This window comes from Vicugna pacos, chromosome 13 (assembly GCF_048564905.1).
Source record: "Vicugna pacos chromosome 13, VicPac4, whole genome shotgun sequence".
Taxonomy (NCBI): Eukaryota; Metazoa; Chordata; class Mammalia; order Artiodactyla; family Camelidae; genus Vicugna; species Vicugna pacos.
The window spans coordinates 56,275,000-56,294,099 of NC_132999.1; the positions used below are offsets into that span (position 1 = coordinate 56,275,000).

At 58.5% G+C, this 19,100-nt stretch overlaps 1 protein-coding gene across 6 annotated transcripts; it reads left to right on the plus strand.

Annotated features, from left to right (window-relative positions):
• On the plus strand, positions 1-18,552 carry ATP13A2 (ATPase cation transporting 13A2). Of its 6 annotated transcripts, none has more exons than XM_072975279.1 (29): positions 1-186; positions 5,520-5,614; positions 5,726-5,908; positions 6,229-6,287; positions 6,462-6,576; positions 6,845-6,924; positions 8,168-8,245; positions 8,541-8,610; positions 9,485-9,619; positions 9,708-9,774; positions 9,858-9,989; positions 10,598-10,753; positions 11,248-11,358; positions 11,444-11,490; positions 11,579-11,767; positions 12,956-13,162; positions 13,658-13,753; positions 13,838-13,997; positions 14,114-14,234; positions 14,384-14,508; positions 15,063-15,223; positions 15,332-15,448; positions 15,526-15,632; positions 16,126-16,278; positions 16,367-16,463; positions 17,330-17,553; positions 17,629-17,780; positions 17,881-18,050; positions 18,143-18,552. In XM_072975279.1, the coding sequence occupies exons 1-29, from the start codon at positions 177-179 to the stop codon at positions 18,275-18,277; spliced, it is 3,552 nt and encodes a 1,183-aa protein (XP_072831380.1). In that variant the 5' UTR covers positions 1-176; the 3' UTR covers positions 18,278-18,552. The 6 variants fall into 6 exon arrangements, with proteins under 6 accessions (XP_072831380.1, XP_072831382.1, XP_072831383.1 ...); XM_072975281.1 differs by having other exon boundaries at positions 15,553-15,632; XM_072975282.1 differs by having other exon boundaries at positions 9,512-9,619.
• The last annotated feature ends 548 nt before the right edge of the window (positions 18,553-19,100 follow it).

The window sequence follows — 19,100 nt, forward strand, 5'->3', positions numbered from 1 at the left end:
GCTGGGCGGCGCACAGAGCCCGACTGCAGCACCTTCGCCGCGGCACCAGACGCTGGGTCCCGCAGGTGCCTCGGGCCGCCCAGCCCCGCAGCGCCCCGCGCCCTCGGCCTTCCGTCTCGACCCCCACCGCGGGGCATCACGACGTCCGGGCCCGGCGATGAGCGCGAGGAGCCGCGATGAGCGCAGGTGAGCGCGCAGCCCTGGCCGACGGAAACCGGGCGCGGTCCCCGTCTGCCCGTCGTCACACCTGTCTTGGGGAGACACCCCCACTGCGGGGTCGCGGGCCCCTGGGGGATCTCTGCGCCCGCGCTCTTCCCCTTCCCAGAGAGGCCAGGAGCCCGGGGATGGCGCCGCGCAGAGCCATCGCCTCCGCGCCTTCCTACAGCCCCGGGAGAGGAAGCGCCTTGCGCGGTGCAAACCGGCAACCCCTTGGCCGCGGTAACGAGGCGCGGGAAGATATCCCCCTCGTACTGGACTCCCTCCCGTAGTGACGGATGTCCAGATGAGGGAAGAGGCGTGGAGGCCGCTGCATCCGGGGCCTCTGAGCAGTTGTTCCTCTTGGCTGAATGAATGAATAGGGTTGGAGAAGCCAAGGCTTCTGAGTACCCGCATCAGAGTGCCCTGGGGCACAAATACCACTCCTGATCTACTGCCTCAGCCCCCCAGGAAACTTGTCAGCATCCAGGTCCAAGGACCACACCCTCCATGTTACCGGTAGGTCCCAGGCCGTGCTTCTGGAGGCCACACTTCCCCGAGTCTAATTTAAGCCCCACTTGCTGCAGATGGAGCCGGTAGACCTCTCCTATACAGAAGGATCTCATTTCCATGTGAGTCACTCAGAGCCCAGACCTCAGCCAAGGGCCACCAATGCTTGAGCATCCTCTCTGCACCTGCGGACCCCTCAGTTCAGGTCTCTCCCTCCCCATCTCCCACCTTACTCCCCACCACCCGAAGTCTAGGGCACACCAGGGTGAGGGAGGGGGAAAGGCTGAAGAAAGATGGCCTCTTGACTCCAGATCAGAGTGTTCCTCGTAGATTGTCCCTCACGCTCCTAGCCCTGCCAAGGAGAGGAGCTTCTGGCCACAGGAGAAGCGCAGCAGCGGAGGAGGCAGCACTGCTGCCCTGGGCTGCTGCCAGGTCACCAGCAGGAAACCAGTGCTTCCATGCTCGCTTCGGCAGCACATATACTAAAACTAGAAACCGGTGCTTCCGCAGGAAACAAGAGGTTCCCAAATGGCTTTGACTCTAGCCCCCCTGCTCTGCAGTCAGGCTAGGTTCAAGTTTAGTCTTGACCCCTCAGAGCTGTGTGACCTTGGACATGTCAATCAACCTCTCTGTGCCTCATTTTAAATGGGGATCCTAATCCACAGTTTTCGAGAGGTGACTGTGAGGATGAACTAAGAGAAATGTCTTCATTCAGACCCACTGATTTCCAGCTTCTCCCCTTTCAAACTGAATGACCCGGGGCAAAGGACTTTGAAGCTGTGTTCCTCAGTTTCCTCACCTGTAAAATGGGATAATCGTCCCTCCCTCCGAGGGTTACATGTAAAATCAGTCACTGTTATTCAGAAGAGCAATGCAGTCATTGTGAAAGTATTCACATCCCAAGAAGCCTGCCTGCGCCTGCTCTGGGCTGGCCTGAGCTGGTGGTACCAGAAGAAATCAGACACTGCCCTGTCCTTCCTGTGCTATCCCTGTGGGGACCGAGATTGAATAGAGGTAAACCAGCACTTCCAAGTGTTTTGACAGGTTTTTTTCAAGAACATGCCCTGGGCTTGACCCTGCCAAGAAACTATAGAGGGTACCACAGATGTGACTTCCTCCTTCAAGCTCCCTTCCTTTTTCCCCAGGTTGGCTGGGAGAGTGTCCTCATGAAATGGTGGGTGTGTGATAGGCATCAGGAAGAACTTCCCAGAGGGGACATTGTTTAGATCCTGGGGAAAATGAGCAGTGAGGGCAGCTCAAGATGGCCTTTGGCGGAGCCCCTCAAGAAGAGGCTCTTACCTCTGACCTCACAGCTGACCCAGAGGCAGGAGATGCACTTAGTGACTCCAGGCACCATCACTTCCACACTCTTTTTGTCAGTGAGGTGTGCAGGCCTTCATCATTCATTCATTCAGTGAATGATTTGTGAGTCCCAGCCACATGCCAGGCACTGTGAGCAGGAGGACCACGACACCTGTGCAAGCCTGATGTTGTGGTGGTGTTGGTGGATGTGGGTGAGGTGGGCAGAGAGGATGTTGGAGTGAGGCCCTTTCCAGCTGCAAGATAAGTTGGTGGGCAGACTACCTCTCTGAGGCTCAGTTTTCTCATCTGTAAAATGGGATAAGTTGAATGAGTGTTGCAGGAGGAAATCAGATCAGCGGGAGCAAAGTGACCCACCCAGGGCCAGCCCAGCTGCTGGCCTGAGGGTTTCAAGGCACAGGGAGGAGCTGTTGACTGCACCCAGGGGAGCAGTGGCACAGCTGTGGGTTTTAGAACAGGGTGATGGGAACGTAGCCTGAGAAATGGGGCAGAGCAGAAGCCACACCTCCTTGACAGGGAAGCCAGCAACCACCCACCTGCACAGGCCGACGCTTCAGGAACTTCAAACACCGCGTGTGCCAGCTGCTTCGGGGGTTATAATCCTAGAGATGGGAAGTGAAAGCCCAGAGAGGTTAAGCCGCTTGTAAGAAGTCCAGGAGCACAATTACTGATGGAGACGACAGCGATGGTGGTGGTAGTGCCGTGGTTGAGTGTGGACCCTGCGGCCACACTGCCTGGTTCCGCATCCCACCACTTGCTGGCTGTGTGGCCTTTGGGCAACTTGCTTCACCTCTCTGGGCCTCAGTTTCCTAATCTCTAAATAGGGATAAAAGTAGTACCCACTTCACAGGGTTGTGGTGAGGAATAAATGAATTAATGTAAGTAAAGCCCTTGAACAAAGCCTGGCCAGTGTCAGCCCCTGATAACCCCGAGGTGCTCTTCTCCCTTACACCCCAGAAACATCTCAAGAACAGCCCTCAAGAGTGTGAAACTACTCACGCCGCCCCACTCAGGGAGCAGGTCCCCCAGGCTGGTGCCGGGCTCTGACAAGGAGGACAGCTGGGACTCCGGTAGCAGCTGGACTGTGGCCTTTTGAAGGGGGCAAGGAAAAGGCTGGGGCTTGTTGATGGCCAGGGACCTGAGACCCCAGGTTGCTAGACTGGGTCAGTTGTCCTGAATGCTTGTTGCTCTGCCCCCAGGCCAGGATCCAGGGCAAGTCCCCTCAACCACCCCCCACCCACTGCCACTCCCTGCCCCAGAGAGCAGAGAGGCCTCAGCTGTTTGTCGTCTGTGGGCTGTTGGCAGGAATAGGAGGAAACGAAGCCCTGACAAGCCTTACTCACAAGCTGGACTGGGCCAGGACGAGACAGTGAAAAGGACCACTCCAGGGGACCCAGGCTGGGGTCTCTATGAGCCCCGGGGCAGAAGGCTGACAGGCTTCCTCCTCTGGATTTGAGACTTTCCTGCTGGCCAGACACCTGGGTGATTGAGGGCTACAGGCTGAGGGAGAGGGAGAGAGAGACAGAGAGAGTGTATATGTGTGTGTTTTGTGTGTGTGTGTGCGTGTGTGTGTGTGTGTGTGTGTGTGTGTGTGTGTGTGTGTTTTCCCCAGAGACCAGGCTCTTCCTGGAGCTGATGGCTTCGTATATTTTCTGAGTCATCCAGTGGACGGGGAGGGATTGGCCGTGGGTGGGGCTTAGATTAATTTGGGTTTTGAGTCATCTCTCTCAGAGAGGCCTAGGAGGCACAGGCCATGTGCCCTGTTCTCTGAAAGTGCCCAAAACACAGCATCGGGGCTCTGACTTCCAGGCTCCACCGTTTACTCAGGGGTCTTTGTGCCTCTGAGCCTCAGTTCCCTCATTTGTACAGATGGGAAAAATAAGGGTCCCTCATGGTGTTGCTGGAGAGTGAAATGAGCTGATTCGTGTGGAGGCTTAGAGCAGCTCTTGTCACCTGGGAAGTGCTTAATGAACATTGGCTACTCTTATTATGGTCCTTACTGTAGTAATTATTACCACCATAGTTATGAGGTGATACGGGGGGCTGGGATGGGCGAAAACAGACCCTCTGCCTGGTCTCGTGGGGACACACAGCCCCGATCCTCAGGGTGTTCCCGGGTGGTATGGCAGAGGGACTAAAATCCACTCTGAAGCCAGCCTTTCTGAGCTTGCATCCTGGCACTGCCGGGTACTCAGCTGTGTGATCTAGGGCAAGTTACTTAACCTCTCCGAGCCTAATTTTCTTCTATAAAAGGGGGATAATTATTGTGCTTACACGGCAGGTAACTTGTGTTAACCGTGTGAAAAGGATCAGGAGCAGAGCCCGCACACAGTAGGCCCACGGGGAATGTTGACTGTCAGGGTTGCTTTGGGGAAGCTGTGGAAACCCAAGTGTTGGGGGACAGAGCAGCTGAGGGGCTGGGGATGTTGTGCCAGGGGCAGCTGCCTGGACACCCTGGGCTTGTTGGGTGGAACTTTTAGATCAGGTCTCTGCAGGGCTCTAGTTGGGGAGGAGGAGGGGAGGGAGTCCGAATTCAGCAGGCTGCCCCCCAGCATGTGTAGCTTTCCCATCCCCCCTAGCAAACTTTTCCGGGGGCTCCTGGGGAGCATGCAGATGCCCAGCACCACTGCTGTTGCTCCAGAAGGCCTTGGGAGGGGCCCAGGCATCTTCATGTCTTAACAGGTGCTTTAAGAGGTTGAGGGTTCACATTTAAAGAAACCCTTGCAGAGGCTGCCTGAGGGTTAGAGCTGTGAGCCCCACCCTTTCTGGGGGCCCAGAGCACCTGCCGTCTGTCAGTGCTGCTCTACAGTAGGGGAGGCAGGAGAAAAAAAGAATTTCTGCAGTAGAGCCGTCTGGTGTGCTTCTCTGAGCCTCAGTTTACCTGTCTGTAAAATGGGGGTGATAGTGGGAAGGAACCTGTTAACTGTTCACCTGGGCTCTGGTACATCAGGCCTTGGGGGCTCACTCAGCACAGCCCTCCTGTCTGGCCCACCCCCAACAGCTAGATTCTTCCCTCCCCTTGCCCCCACTTCACCTTTGGAGTGAGGGTGCCCCTTTTCCAGCTGCCCTCAGACAGGCCTGACGTTTTATCAGTCCAGCTTCAACTTCTCAGTATCTCTTCACTGCCAGACTTGTGCTGGGCATGAGGCTTGAACAAGGATAAGCAGCCCTGTCCCTGCCCTCAGCGTGGAGGCTGGATGGAAAGTGAGACACAGAGCTCCCAGGAAGCTAATAGCTGGATGTGTGGGTGCTGGGGCAGCTCGGGGTGCCCACCAGGCCTTGGCCCCCAACCCTGGCCCCACACCCAGTCAGAAATCACCAGATGCACAAGGAAATAAGACACTATGAGTGCGAACCAGCGGATCGGCCAGATAACAGACCCATGAAGACGCAAGTTACTGGACCAGCTTTATAAAATGACTAGGCTCATGTTATGTTTAAGGAAAGAAGGAGGAGCCTCCCCACCAAATGACATTTGCTCTTTCTGCCCACAGACAGCAGCCCGCTCGTGGGCAGCACGCCCGCCGGTTATGGGACCCTGACGATAGAGACATCTATAGATCCCCTCAGCTCCTCAGTTTCATCCGTGGTACGTGGACAGGGGAGGGGCGAGGGAGCCCCGGGTGGGAACCCGGATACCTCGGCCTCCCGCCCCGCCCCGCCCACCCCCACTTTGGCCTCCTCTCGCCCATGTCCCCAGAGGCTCAGCGGCTACTGTGGCAGTCCGTGGAGAGTCATAGGCTATCACGTCGTGGTCTGGATGATGGCAGGGATCCCTTTGCTGCTATTCCGATGGAAGCCCGTGTGGGGGGTGCGGCTGCGGCTGCAGCCGTGCAACCTGGCCCGCGCCGAAACACTCGTTATCGAAATAAGAGACAAAGAGGTGAGAGGCAGGCGGAGCAGGGGCAAGCCTGGATCCGGAGATGGGTGGCAGTGGGTTGGGGACGGTGGTGGGTGGAGGATGCTTGGGCTCTCAGCCCAGCCTGGCTGCTAAATTTCTGTGGGACCTTACACAGGTTGTTGTCCTCCTGGGACCTCAGCTTTCCCATCTGAGCAGTGGGCAGAAGGGGTGGGTTGTGTGGTTCCTGAGGGCACCTCTATCCTTGCTCCCAGCCTCCTCCAGCAGGAACCACTGGGCCGTGGGGTGGGGCCTTGGAGAGGACAGGTTTCTTGCAGGACTGAGTCCACATTTCTGTGTTCCAGGATAGTTCATGGCAGCTCTATACTGTCCAGGTGCAGACTGAGGCCATCAGCGAAGGCAGGTGAGGCAGCCCCATGGCCTATTCCCAGAAGCCTCTGCTTCCCCTGCCCTCCTCCTGCAAAGGCGCTGATCCTGGTACCTCCCATCCCAAGGAGGGAAGATGGCTCCATGGGGATGGGGAGGTGCTGGGGCAGCCCCCAGGGCTCCACAGTGACTCCCTCACCCGCCTCCCCAGCCTGCAGCTGCCCCCACAGGCCCAGGCAGAGGACGGCCGGAGCCAGGTGGCTGTGGGGGCAGTACTGGAGGATGCTTGGAAGGACACCACCCAGCTCCACAGGAACGAGGAGGCGGTAAGTGGACAGCTGGGTTCTGGACAAGTCCTTGGCCGTCTCTGTGCCTCGTTTTCACACCCTGTATGGTGGGGAGCTGGACTCCGTTGTTCTCCAGATACCTCTGGTTCTGTTGTCCCACACGTCCAGGATACTGGCTGATTGACCACATTTACACGTCCAAGCCTCTCCCACCTCTTCCCTGTGCTGCTGGTCCCTGCCCCTCCCCACCATGTGCTCACCCCTCCTGGGGCCGCCTCCAGCCCAGCCCCTCCTCTCTCCCACCCAGCAGCGGACACTGCGGTACTACCTCTTCCAGGGTCAGCGCTATGTCTGGATCGAGACCCATCAGGCCTTCTGCCAAGTCAGGTAAGGAGTCAGGGCCAGTGCTGCTCACGCCGCCTCCCCCAGCAGTGCTGGGTTGGGCCGGAGAGGTGGCATGAAGGTGGCCTGGCCTGGGCTTCTCAGCTCTGTGCCTTGGCCCCCTTGACCAGGGGCAAGTCGCTGAGCCTCTCTGGGCCTCAGAGTCTCTTGTCTATAAAGATCACGAAGAGAATCCTGGCCTCCTGGGGCTATTTTGATAGTAAAGTACACACGCTTCATGTAAGACTTGATACAGCCTCTGGCCCAAGGTGGCGGCGCTGCTGTGGGTCAGATCACAGGCTCTGGACCGGGGCCTTCTGTGCCTGTTCTGCTGCCTACTAAGTGCTTGATAAATGTGGGCTCACTTTATGTCTTAGTTGAACCCAAGAAGCAGACCCCAAGACAAGGATGCACATGCAGGGAACCTGTTTGGAAGGTGATCCCAGGAGACACAGAGGAAGTGGGCCAGGGCAGGGAAGGTAGCCAGTGGAGGGGGCTTGTCATGGGCACCTGGAGCTTAGGCCCCTCAGGAGCTCTTTGAGCCAATGTAGAGCCCACACCTTGGGGTGCCCTCACCCAAGGAGTGAGAAACCACGGGTACACCCCATCACCTCCCTGCCGTTATGGGTCACGGGCCACTCCCGAGGATGTGAACTCTTCCATGATTTCGACTTTCCTGGATCATGGGCTGAGGGTGTCCACACAGCCAGGAGAAGCCCTTAAGCAAAGGCAGGTGTTTGCAGTAAGAGGCTGCAACATGCAAAGGTGAGTGCCAAGGGCATGTAGGGATGGCACCAACAGCCTCCGCTACACAAGAAGACGTGTTTGTTACTTCTTAGTAAGTACCAGGCACTGTCCAAGCACTCTGCAAAACTTATCTTGTTCAGTCCACCCAGTAGCCCTATGAGATAGGTGCCGACACTGTCCCCATTTTGCAGATGAGAAATCTGAGGCCCAGAGAGGTTAAGTGACTTACCTAAGGGGGCATCATTGTAAAGAATGCTCTAAATATCACTAAATAATAGCTGTGCTGTGGTCACTGTTGAGTATTATCACCTCTCATTGTTCTTCCTGGATGAGATGGTTTGGGGCCCAATCAGAGAAACGAAAGGAGAAAGTTAAGCCCAGAGTTAGTGAGGGACCTGCTTTCTCCTGGGAGCTCAGTGCGGCAGAAGTGGGCCAGAAGGGGTGGGCGGTGCAGAGCTCAGGCCCCGCCACCCACACAAGTGCCCCCTCTCTGTCTTCCCAGCCTGCTGGACAATGGCCGCACCTGTGACGACATCCACCACTCCTGCACTGGCCTCAGCCTCCAGGACCAAACCGTGAAGTGGGTGCTGCCCTGAGAGCTGGGGACCCCTACTTTGCACCCTCGGGTGTGGCCTTCTTCCAGGCCCCTGCCTTCTCTGGGCCTCAGTTTGCCCACTTGTAAAATAGTGGGGGAGGTGGGAGTTTGGCTCAGTGGTAGAGCACAGGCTTAGCATGCATGAGATCCTGGGTTCAATCCCCAATACCTCCATCAAAAGAAAAAGAAAAAAAAAAAAAAAAGAAAGTCCCATCGCCCCCAGAGGGTTCAGCTGCCTCAGCCCCCCCATCTGATGGCTCTGCTGCTTCTCCTTTTACAGGAAGACCATCTACGGCCCCAATGTGATCAATGTACCGGTCAAGTCCTATCCCCAGCTGCTGGTGGATGAGGTAGGGCTGTCCCTGGGCCTCGCCTCAGCTCTGGCCTGAGCTGGCTGTGTGACCTTGGCCAGGGACATGCCCTCTCTGGGCCATTATACAGTAGCAGACCAGACCAGACCAGCTTCCCCCTTCTCCATAGTGGAGAACCATCTCAGACCCAGCCTCAGTTTGCTCAGGGCAAGGCTGGGGCTGGGGATTAGAGGCCAAGAGACAAACACACAGCCTGGGCTCCCACTGTGCTGACAGCCAGGCTCCAGAGTCCAGGACCGTTCCGGGCATTGTCCACTTTTCATGCTCCAACAGCCTCAGGGTAGAGACTGGGAACAGGGACACTCCATTCACCCTTGAAGAACCCAAGCTTCAGAGCAGGGACGTGGCATGGTCAGGGTCACACGGGGACAAAGGGAAGCCACTGACCCAGACAGATCTAGAGTACACTGCTAACGTCCCGGCCCTCTGAGCCAGGGCTGGACGCCTGTGAGAGGGAGAGGAGGCCTTGGAGTCTGGCCTGATGTAAACCTCAGTCTGCCACTTGGGAGCTGTGTGGTTTCAGGCAAGTGATTTACCCCTTCTGTGCCTCAGCTTCCTCAGCTGTAAAATGAAGCTGATGGTAGCATCCACCTTGTGGAATTGTCATCACAGTCGTGTGACACTTAGATGACGTGCTTAGCAGGGACCTGGAAAGCCTGTGTCCTCTTTAGAGCAAAGAAGCTGGGGGCTCGAGGGATGTCTGGACGGGACTGACCAGGAGACAGGCCTGGCTTTAGTCCTTAGGCAGCTGCCAGGCCCTCTGCTCCTGTGGACACAGGAGGCCCGGCCTGGGGCTGGGCTGCCCTGGGGGACGTGGGCCCTGACGCTGCCTCCCCACCCCACCCCTCACCAGGCACTGAACCCCTACTATGGGTTCCAGGCCTTCAGCATCGGGCTATGGCTGGCCGACCACTACTACTGGTATGCCGTGTGCATCTTCTTCATCTCCGCCTTCTCCATCTGCCTGTCGATCTACAGGACCAGAAAGGTGGGTGGTGCGAGGTGGACAGGACAGGGTAGGCGGTCCCCGAGTAGGCTCCACCCACCCACTCTCTTCTTGTTCTCTGTGCTCACAGCAAAGCGAGACCCTGAGGGACATGGTCAAGCTGTCTGCACAGGTGTGCGTGTGCCGACCTGGGGGAGGTAAGCTGGGGGAGGGAGGGAGGCTGGGGAGGGAGGTGGGGGAGGGGTCCAGACTGTTCTGAGATGCCCCCACTTGCCTGCAGTGGAAGAATGGGTGGACTCCAGTGAGCTGGTGCCGGGAGACTGCCTGGTGCTGCCCCAGGAGGGCGGGCTGATGCCCTGCGATGCTGCCTTGGTGGCTGGCGAGTGCATGGTCAACGAGAGCTCTCTGACAGGTCAGCCCCAGCCCCCTGCACGGGGCCTCCCACCCCTCCTTCCAGGACACCAGCACACCGAGCCCTGCTGCTGTGTCTTGCATCGGAACTTTTTGATTGAGTTCTCTTTCCCTTTTGCCCTCAGGTAACATGCTTACCCTCCCCCCTCAGTGAGGCACTCAGTGAAGGATTGCCACTCTGTCCGGCAGAGAGCTAAGGGCTTTACAGGTGTTTAGCCCCCTCGTGTCAATCTCTGTATTGATTTGAATTATAAAAGTGACACAGCTTGTTACAAAATAATTCCAACAGAAGGCAAAGAACACTCTCCCCCACCCCTGCCCCCGACTCTGCGCACACGTGTGCTCCCACACTTTCTGGCTCCGGAGGGATGCTTCCTGGAAACTGGCTGGCACACATCCTTCCCCGACTGTCTCGCTGCATCTGGGTCTTTTGCCCTTTCTGAGTCTTAGTGCACCTCTCTGTAAAATGGGGCCAGTGGTGTCTTCACACATGGTTACAAGAGTTAAATGAGACCCAGGGTTTATGTCACAATTCTGTGCATAACTTTGGGTCTTGGTGGGAGGGAGCGGCACAGAGGCCCTCATGGCCTCACACCACGTCCCTCCCAGGGGAGAGCATTCCAGTGCTGAAGACAGCCCTGCCAGAGGGACCGGTGCCCTACGTCCCGGAGACCCACCGGCGGCACACGCTCTTCTGCGGGACCCTCATCTTGCAGACCCGGGCCTTTGTAGGATCCCGTGTCCTGGCGGTGGTGACCCAGACAGGTAAGGATGCTCAGCCCAGCACCTAGAGGAGAGGTAGCACGAAGCAGCATGGGACCCATCTCTGCCACTGCCCTGTTGTGAGACTCGGGCAAGTCCCACCCCAACTTGGGGTTGGCTGAAGGGGGCAGGGACGCGGCAAAAAGGAAGGAGCCCACCCCGTAGGGAAAGAGCAGGGCTGTACACCTCCAGTAGGCTCCTGTTATGTGGGAATGGGGCCCGTTGTCACCAGGTCTGACTTTTCTCAGCAAAAGCCGCCTATCTGGATTTTAAGTGAAACCACTCAGTTTGTAGACACTATCCACTAATTCCTTGTTTACTGAGCCCCAGAGAACTGGGTAAGGCCTGTGGGGCTCTGTGTGTGACCCCAGCTGGGTGGTTGCTGACCCCAGGAGCATCCTGCCTTACAACGCCAGAGGCACAGGTTGGGTGGAGTGTGGGAGAGGCCCATCCTGACCCTTAGCTTCCTCTGCCTCACTTTCCACATCTCCTCCCAGGGTTCTGCACGGCTAAGGGGGGCCTGATGAGCTCCATCCTGCATCCCCGGCCCATCCACTTCAAGTTCTACACACAGAGCATGAAGTTTGTGGCGGCCCTCTCTGTCCTGGGTGAGTGGCCCCCCACACCCTACTCTGCCAGTGGCCCCCCGGAGCCCCACCCCAAATCCCACTGAGTCCTCTCCTGTCATCCCAGCTCTCCTTGGCACCGTCTACAGCATCTTCATCCTCTACCGCAACGAGGTGAGCTTTAGGGGCTGGGTGGGGGCTGCCAGTGATGGCCCCAGGCCCACCTGGTCTGGCCCTTGGCATTCACAGTGCCTCCTGCCAGGTGCCTGTGAAGGAGATTGTGATCCGGGCTCTGGACCTGGTGACAGTGGTGGTGCCGCCAGCCCTGCCGGCCGCCATGACCGTGTGCACGCTCTACGCCCAGAGCCGCCTGCGGAGCCAGGGCATCTACTGCATCCATCCACTGCGCATCAACCTGGGTGGCAAGCTCCAGCTGGTGTGTTTTGACAAGGTGGGGGCTGCAGGGAGGGGCTGACATGGGGCAGGGGACACCTGCATTCTTCATTCAACACTGACTGAGGACCTGCTAAACCCAGAACCCCACCACCCATGGAGCCCCTGCCCTGAGCTCTGGTACCACCTGGTCCTGTGCTTGGACGGAAACATTCAGAGGCACCACTCCCCCTGCCCTGCTGCCCCAGCTCCCACCTATGTGCAGCTCACAGTCCAGCAGATGAAATGTCCAAAATCATTTAATTTGTTTGACAGCCATGGAGGGCCTCATGGGTGCTGGGTGCTGTCGTGAACACTGGGGATCCAACAGTGACCTACACAGAGATGTTCCCCACCAAATGAGTGCACTGGAGGACACAGACAGCTGCAGATGGTGATGGGTTCTAGGAAGGAAGCAAATGGGGCACATGATGGGTGGTATGTGGGGGTCAGTCCCTTAGAGGAGGGGCAGACAAGGAAGGCTCCTCTGGTCCCTTGGTGACCTCTGAGGCCACAGCAAGAAAGGAGAAGGGCCAGCAGGGTGGAAGGGAACAAACAGCGTGACTCATGGCTCCTTGGAGGAACATCCATGTCCCTGGGGCACAGGGACAGGGAAGGGGGGAGGCAAGGATGAGGCGAGCAGAGTCCTGATGGAGCAGAGGCTTACAACCCCAGAGGAGAATCCTGGTGAGGAGTTTGGATGTCATTTAAATTGCAAGGGTGGAGCACGATCAGATTCACAGAGCTCCCAGGCTGCCAAAGGGGCCAGCTGTGTAACTGAGCAGTTGAAATACGCTATGGGAAATGCAGGCATCTGTTCACTCCCTCCCTCACTCCTTCATTCATTCATTCAGTAATTACAGTGAGAGTTGTCCATGGCCAGACTCTCTCCCTGGTACCACTGTGAACAAATGATGGGGTGGTACAGGTGCCAGGGGTGGGATTCCAGAGCAAGGACCACCTGACTCAACTGTAAGGTTAAGGAAGAAACCTTTCTGGAGGAAGTGATGCCAGATGGAGAAACCTGGGGGTTGGGGAGGGTGACCCAGCAGAGGGACCTGCATGAGCAAAGGTCTAGAAGCAAGAGGACCTCTTCTGATGCCTGGGGTTCCCACAGGCCCCGCTGGTAGGGGATATGGATGCCCACCTCAGCAGGGCACAGCTCACCCCAGGACTCATCACTGGCCTGCGTGCTTGCCTCCTACAGACAGGCACCCTCACTGAGGATGGCTTGAACGTGAAGGGTGTGGTGCCCCTGGAGGGACAGAAGTTCCTGTCGCTCGTCTCAGAGCCCCGCTGCCTGCCCATGGGGCCCCTGCTCCGGGCACTGGCCACTTGCCACACTCTCAGCTGGCTCCAGAACACCTTAGTGGGCGACCCCATGGACCTCAAGATGGTGGAATCTACTGGCTGGGTGAGGAAGCTGAGCAGGTCCACCCCCTGCCTTGGGGCAGCCAGACCCTAACTAAGCCCACCTGGTCTTCATTCTGGGACTTCCAGGGGGAGTCTCTTATGGTGCCCACTGTCGAGAATAACAATGGTCAAGGCCACATGCTGAGCACCTACTGTGTGCCAGGACTGCTGCACATGCCTGTCTCATGTACTCCTCCCTGTAGCCCCAGGAAGGGAGCTTCAAACCTGGAGGTTTTCACAGGGAGGACACCAATGCTGAGGGAGATTGGGAATTACTTGTCCAAGGTCACCCAGCAGCTTGTAAATGGCAAAGCCAGAGTTTGAACTTGGGTCCACCTTACTGCAAAGGCCCACATTCTTGACTTTGGTTCTGTCTAGTTTCCCATGGGGGAAGTCTTCCATGAGTAACTTCAGTCTCTCCTACTGCCCCTCCATGGCCAGGGACTGGCTGCCCCAGGCCGCCCCTTTACGCCACCCTTCTCTGCCTGCTTCCCAGGTCCTGGAGGAGGGACCAGCTGAACACTCGACATTTGGGACCCACGTTTTGGCTGTGATGAAGCCCCCGCTTCAGGAGCCCCAGCTGCAGGGCACGGTGGGCTGAGGGAGTGCCTGTGGGGTGTGGGCTGGGAGGGGGGCTCCACAGGCCAGCCCCTCAGCTACCCCTCCAACCCTGCAGGAGGAGCCTCTGGTGCCAGTCAGCATCCTCAGCCGCTTCCCGTTCTCGTCGGCCCTGCAGCGCATGAGTGTGGTGGTGGCGTGGCCGGGGGCCACTCAGCCTGAGGTCTATGTCAAGGGTTCCCCTGAGCTGGTGGCAGGCCTCAGCGACCCCGAGACAGGTGAATGGAGGGCCCCCAAGTCCACTGATTGGCTTTGGCACCGAGTGGGGTGGACACCCAGCCTCCATCTCTGCCTCCACCTCCTTGTCCCAGTGACACCTGCCTCTTCCCGGCAGTGCCCACCAACTTTGCCCAGACACTACAGAGCTACACAGCCGCTGGCTACCGCGTCGTGGCCCTTGCCAGGAAGCCACTGCCCATTGCACCCAGCCTGGAGGCAGCTCAGCAACTGACGAGGTGCGCCCTGGGGGCTGGGCCTCAGGCCCTGCGCGGGCAGAGGAAGGCCCTTGTGCCGTCAGGGCCCAGGGAGGAGGCGCCTGCCTGGTGCCTGGGGGAAGGGTCATGGCCACTGCCTGACCTCTGACCCAGGTCTGCCCACCCTCCAGAGACGCTGTGGAGTGGAAGCTGAGTTTCCTGGGGCTACTGGTCATGCAGAATCTGCTAAAGCCACAGACAACACGAGTCATACAGACTCTGCGGGGGAACTGCATCCGTACCGTCATGGTGACAGGTACCAGCAGGGGCCGGGTTAGGAGGGCAGAATCTGCCCCATCCTGGCAAAGAGAATGGTACCCAGTGTCCCCTCCCAGGGCATCTCTTTGGGCCCCTGCTTCAGGTCAGATCCTTTTCACATATTTCAAGTATCTTCACAATCTCCCTCCCAAGTGGTAATTGTCACCCCATTTGACAGATGAGACAGGTGAGGCTCAGAGGAGTAGAGTGACTTCCAAAGAGCCCAGGGCTGGTCTTGGACAGCCTGGGTTCCAGCTTGGCTACTTACCTGCTAGACGACCCCTCCCCAAGTTCCAGCTTCCACCTCTGAGAAACAGGGGAAGTTATGTCAGGCTTAAAGGTTGTGACAGGAACTCAGGCCCCCGGTTTCTCTTAAGTCTTTGATGCCTAGTTCTGAGAGGTTCAGAGATGTCAATAACCTGCCTGAGCTCACTCAGCCAGTTGTGGCAAATGGATTCTGTCCGGCTTCAATTTTCCCATCTATATATGTCAGGGTGAGGATGGCCCCCTTCAACAGCAGCTGGACCCTGACCTTGCCCCCATACCCCTCAGGGGACAACCTGCAGACGGCAGTCACTGTGGCCCAGGCCTGTGGCATGGTGGACCCCCAGGAGCGTCTGGTCATCATCCACGCCACCCCTCCTGAGCAGGGCCAGCCTGCCTCCCTCCAGCTCCTGCCAGTGGAGTCCTCCACAGCCATGAACGGGGCCCAGGTGAGTCTGACCCAGAGTTCCAGCCACACACCCCACCCTGTCATCTGACCCGGGCCCCAGCTCTTGGGGTGGGCAAGGGGAGCTAAGCTGAGCTTCCTGGGCCCCCAGGATCCTGACCAGGCTGCAAGCTACACCATGGATCCAGACCCCCGATCCAGTCACCTGGCCCTCAGCGGGTCCACCTTTGGTGTCCTTCTGAAGCACTTCCCCAAGCTGCTGCCCAAGGTAGGGCTGCCCCTGGGCCTCCCTGTTCACCCCATACCTCGCTATTCTGCGCTCCCTCCTCTTCTTAGCTGCCTCAGCCCCTCCTCGTCTCCCTGGGCTCCCAGGTCCTGGTCCAGGGCACCGTCTTTGCCCGCATGTCTCCTGAGCAGAAGACAGAGCTGGTGTGTGAGCTGCAGAAGCTGCAGTGAGTAGCTGTGCGTGAGGGGCCTGCGGGCAGCCGAGCTGGTCCATGGGTCCCTGCCTCCCACCTCAGGCATCAGGGAGCCATCAGCCTCAGAGAACCTGGCGGCCTCTCCCCGGTCTGCCGCGCTTAAAGTAGTGCATCGGCCCTTGGTGTCTGCGGGGAATTGGTCTCGGGAGTCCCTGCACAGCCACAACCCAGAGATGCTGAAGTCCCTTACATAAAAAGTACAGTTGGCCTTCCATATTTGTGGATGCAGAACCTGTGGATGTAGAGGGCAACCTGTATTTGCACCTAGTTACCGAGCACCTACTGGGTACCATTTACTGGGTATGTACCAGGCAGTATGCGGGCAGCAGGGATCCAGCATCCCCATGAGGAGGTTCTGCCAGCAAGCCCGTGAGGTGGGTGGGTCATTCCACAGATGAGGAGGCCCCTCCCAGACTCCTAGCCGGCAGGTGAATCCAGGCCACGCCCGCCCTCCCCTCTCTGTCAGGTACTGTGTGGGCATGTGCGGGGACGGCGCCAATGACTGTGGGGCCCTGAAGGCAGCTGACGTGGGCATCTCGCTCTCCCAGGCAGAGGCCTCAGTGGTCTCGCCCTTCACCTCGAGCGTGGCCAACATTGAGTGTGTGCCCATGATCATCAGGTGAGGCGAGCAGGGGGCTGGCGGGTGGGGACTCGGCAGGGTTCATCCACTGGCCTGGGCCTCCTAATGCCCGTACCCCGATACCCAGGGAAGGTCGCTGTTCCCTGGACACGTCGTTCAGCGTCTTCAAGTACATGGCCCTGTACAGCCTGACCCAGTTCATCTCTGTCCTGATCCTCTACACGGTGAATATCTGCAGGGCCCGCTGCCTACAGCCATGCCCAAGAGCCCAGGGCCAGGACTGCAGCAGCGTGGGGAGGAGCCCGGCGGGTTCTGGAGTAGACAGTGGGGCCCCAAATCCTGCTCGAGCCGTGTGGCTTGGGCAGCTCCTAAGGCTCAAATAAGGTGATGAAAGCACTTAGCACCTGGTGCACAGTAGGTGCTCAGAAACAGGAGCATCTGTCCTGTGCTAATGTTTCATCCCTGTCATCTGGGAGCTCCAGTCTGCAGGGGAGACTGAGGCAGAGTCCAGGCAGGGGTGAAGGAGGCGGAGGCAGGAGTCGTGTAGAGCCAAGGCCTCTGCCTGTTTCCCTGCTCACCCTGGCCCAAACCTTGGCTGTGCCTCCCTAGTTCTGCTTAGAGGGTATCCCTCACCCTCTGCTTTGAGCATGCGTTGCTAGCTCCCACAGAAAGCAGGTGATGTCATGGGGCAATGCAGACTTCATAGCAGCTTCTGTCCCTGTGTCCACTTTAAACCTGAGGGCAGGAACCGTGTGTCCTCCAGTAACCTACGGGCTCCACAAGGCAGAGCCAAAGCCTCCGCCTCAGGCTGGGAGTTCCCTGCGGGTAACAGGAACCTGCCCCCATCAGATTTAGGCCCCCCAAGGTCAGCAGGGGTGCCTTCTCCCTCAGATTGGGAGGGGGCTCCCTGAAGGCAGGGCAGTGTCTCCTCCATCAGACTGGGAGTTCCCAGCAGCAGGAGGGTGCTGCCTCCCCATAAGATTGCCCAGCAGAAGCACAGCTTCGCCATCAGACTCTTTGAGGGCAGGGCTGCTGCTTCCCCCATCAGGCTAAGAGCTCTCTTTCCTTCTCCCCCCGCCCCTGCTGGCAGGTCAATACCAACCTGGGCGACACACAGTTCCTGGTCATCGACCTGGTCATCACCACCACAGTGGCAGTGCTCATGAGCCACACGGGGCCGGCGCTGGAGCTGGGGCGGGCGCGGCCGCCGGGGGCCCTGCTGAGCGTGCCCGTGCTCGGCAGCCTGCTGCTGCAGGTGGTCCTGGTGGCCGGCATGCAGCTGGGGGGCTACTTCTCGACTGTGACCCAGCCCTGGTGAGTAGTAGGGAGCTCACCCCTGCCCCGTCCTCCTCACACGTGTTCCTTGACCCCTGGTCCCTGTGCCCCCAGGTTTGTGCCTCTGAACAGGACGGTTCCTGCACCAGACAACCTGCCCAACTACGAGAACACGGTGGTCTTCTTTGTGTCCAGCTTCCAGTACCTCATCTTGGCCACGGCCATGTCCAAGGGGGCGCCCTTCCGCAGGCCACTCTACACCAATGGTGTGATGGAGGGAGGGGCTGGGGGGACTAGGGGGCACCCTTCGGGCATGTGTGTGAGTGTGTGGGGGCTCCCTGGCCTGACTGACTCCTTCACCTGCAGTGCCCTTCCTGGTGGCCCTGTTGTTCTTGGGCTCCGTCCTGGTGGGCCTCCTCCTGCACCCTGGCTCCCTGCAGGGGCTGCTGCAGCTGAAGAACATGACTGACACCTGCTTCAAGCTGCTGCTGCTGGGCCTGGTTGCCCTCAACCTTGTGGGAGCCTTCATGCTGGAGGTGGGGCCTGCCCCAAACTGGGGGGTGGATGGGGGCTCTGGGGGTGGGACTCAGCCACAGCTGCCCCTCTGCCCCATCCCTGTCCCCGGCAGAGTGTGCTGGACCAGTTCCTCCCAGGATGCCTGAAGCGGCTCCAGCCCAAACGGGCCTCCAAGAAGCGTTTCAAGCAGCTGGAGCAGGAGCTGGCTGAGCAGCCCTGGCCGCCACCCACTGAGCCCATGAGGTAGCGCAGGCCCCGGCTGGCACCCTGGACACTGGATCTCCCTGCCTCTGAGCCACCCACTGGGACCCATCTCCAGAGACACCACCGCCATCACTACTGCAGCCCTGAGGTTGGCGTTTGTCACCCTCATGCCCCAAGTCTTCCTGGCCCAGCCTGCTCCCACCTGGGGAAATGCTAACTCTCGATGTCCCCCTTCAGATGTCCCATGTAGTGACGGCAGCCACCACCCCCACTCAGAACTGCTGTCAGTGTAGCAAATAAAGTCATAATATTTTCCTGGCTTGGCCCTGCCTGTCTCCTGCCTGATGCCACTGACCCAGGTGCCCGGCTGGCAGCCCCTGGCACATGTCTGCTCCCAGCATCCCCAGATTTTCCAGGTCACATTGAACAGCTCTCCTCTCTGAGCCTATGTTTCTTCATCCGACAGTACTATTTCCTGACTGAGCATGTGCCTGGTGCTCTGGTCAGCATTTTATATGCATCGTCATTTAATCCTCACGACAGCTGTGGCATACTGTACCCCTCTTACAGACATGGAGACTGAGGCTTAGCGGTCATGCAGGTAGTCCGAGGTGGGGCCAGAGGGCTTTGAATCCAGAATCTGCGCTCTTAACCTTCCTACCCTCCTGCAGAGGCAGGAAGACAATTGCTTGCCTCTGACAAGTGCCAGTGCCTACCAGGTATTTAACTGGGGCAGTTCCCGCTCTCCCCCAACATCCTGGGACATGTTTATCATCCAGTTCTTCCCTCAGATAAAAATCCAGGCTCTGAGCCCACGTCTCCCAGCCCAAACCACGTGCCCTGTCCCCCAGCGAAGGGTGGGTGCT

Coding starts and splice junctions, on each gene's coding strand:
- ATP13A2 (XM_072975279.1), top strand. Junction 11,768..12,955: donor AGCTGGTGTGTTTTGACAAG/GTGGGGGCTGCA, acceptor TGCCTCCTACAG/ACAGGCACCCTCACTGAGGA. Junction 13,163..13,657: donor TGGTGGAATCTACTGGCTGG/GTGAGGAAGCTG, acceptor CCTGCTTCCCAG/GTCCTGGAGGAGGGACCAGC.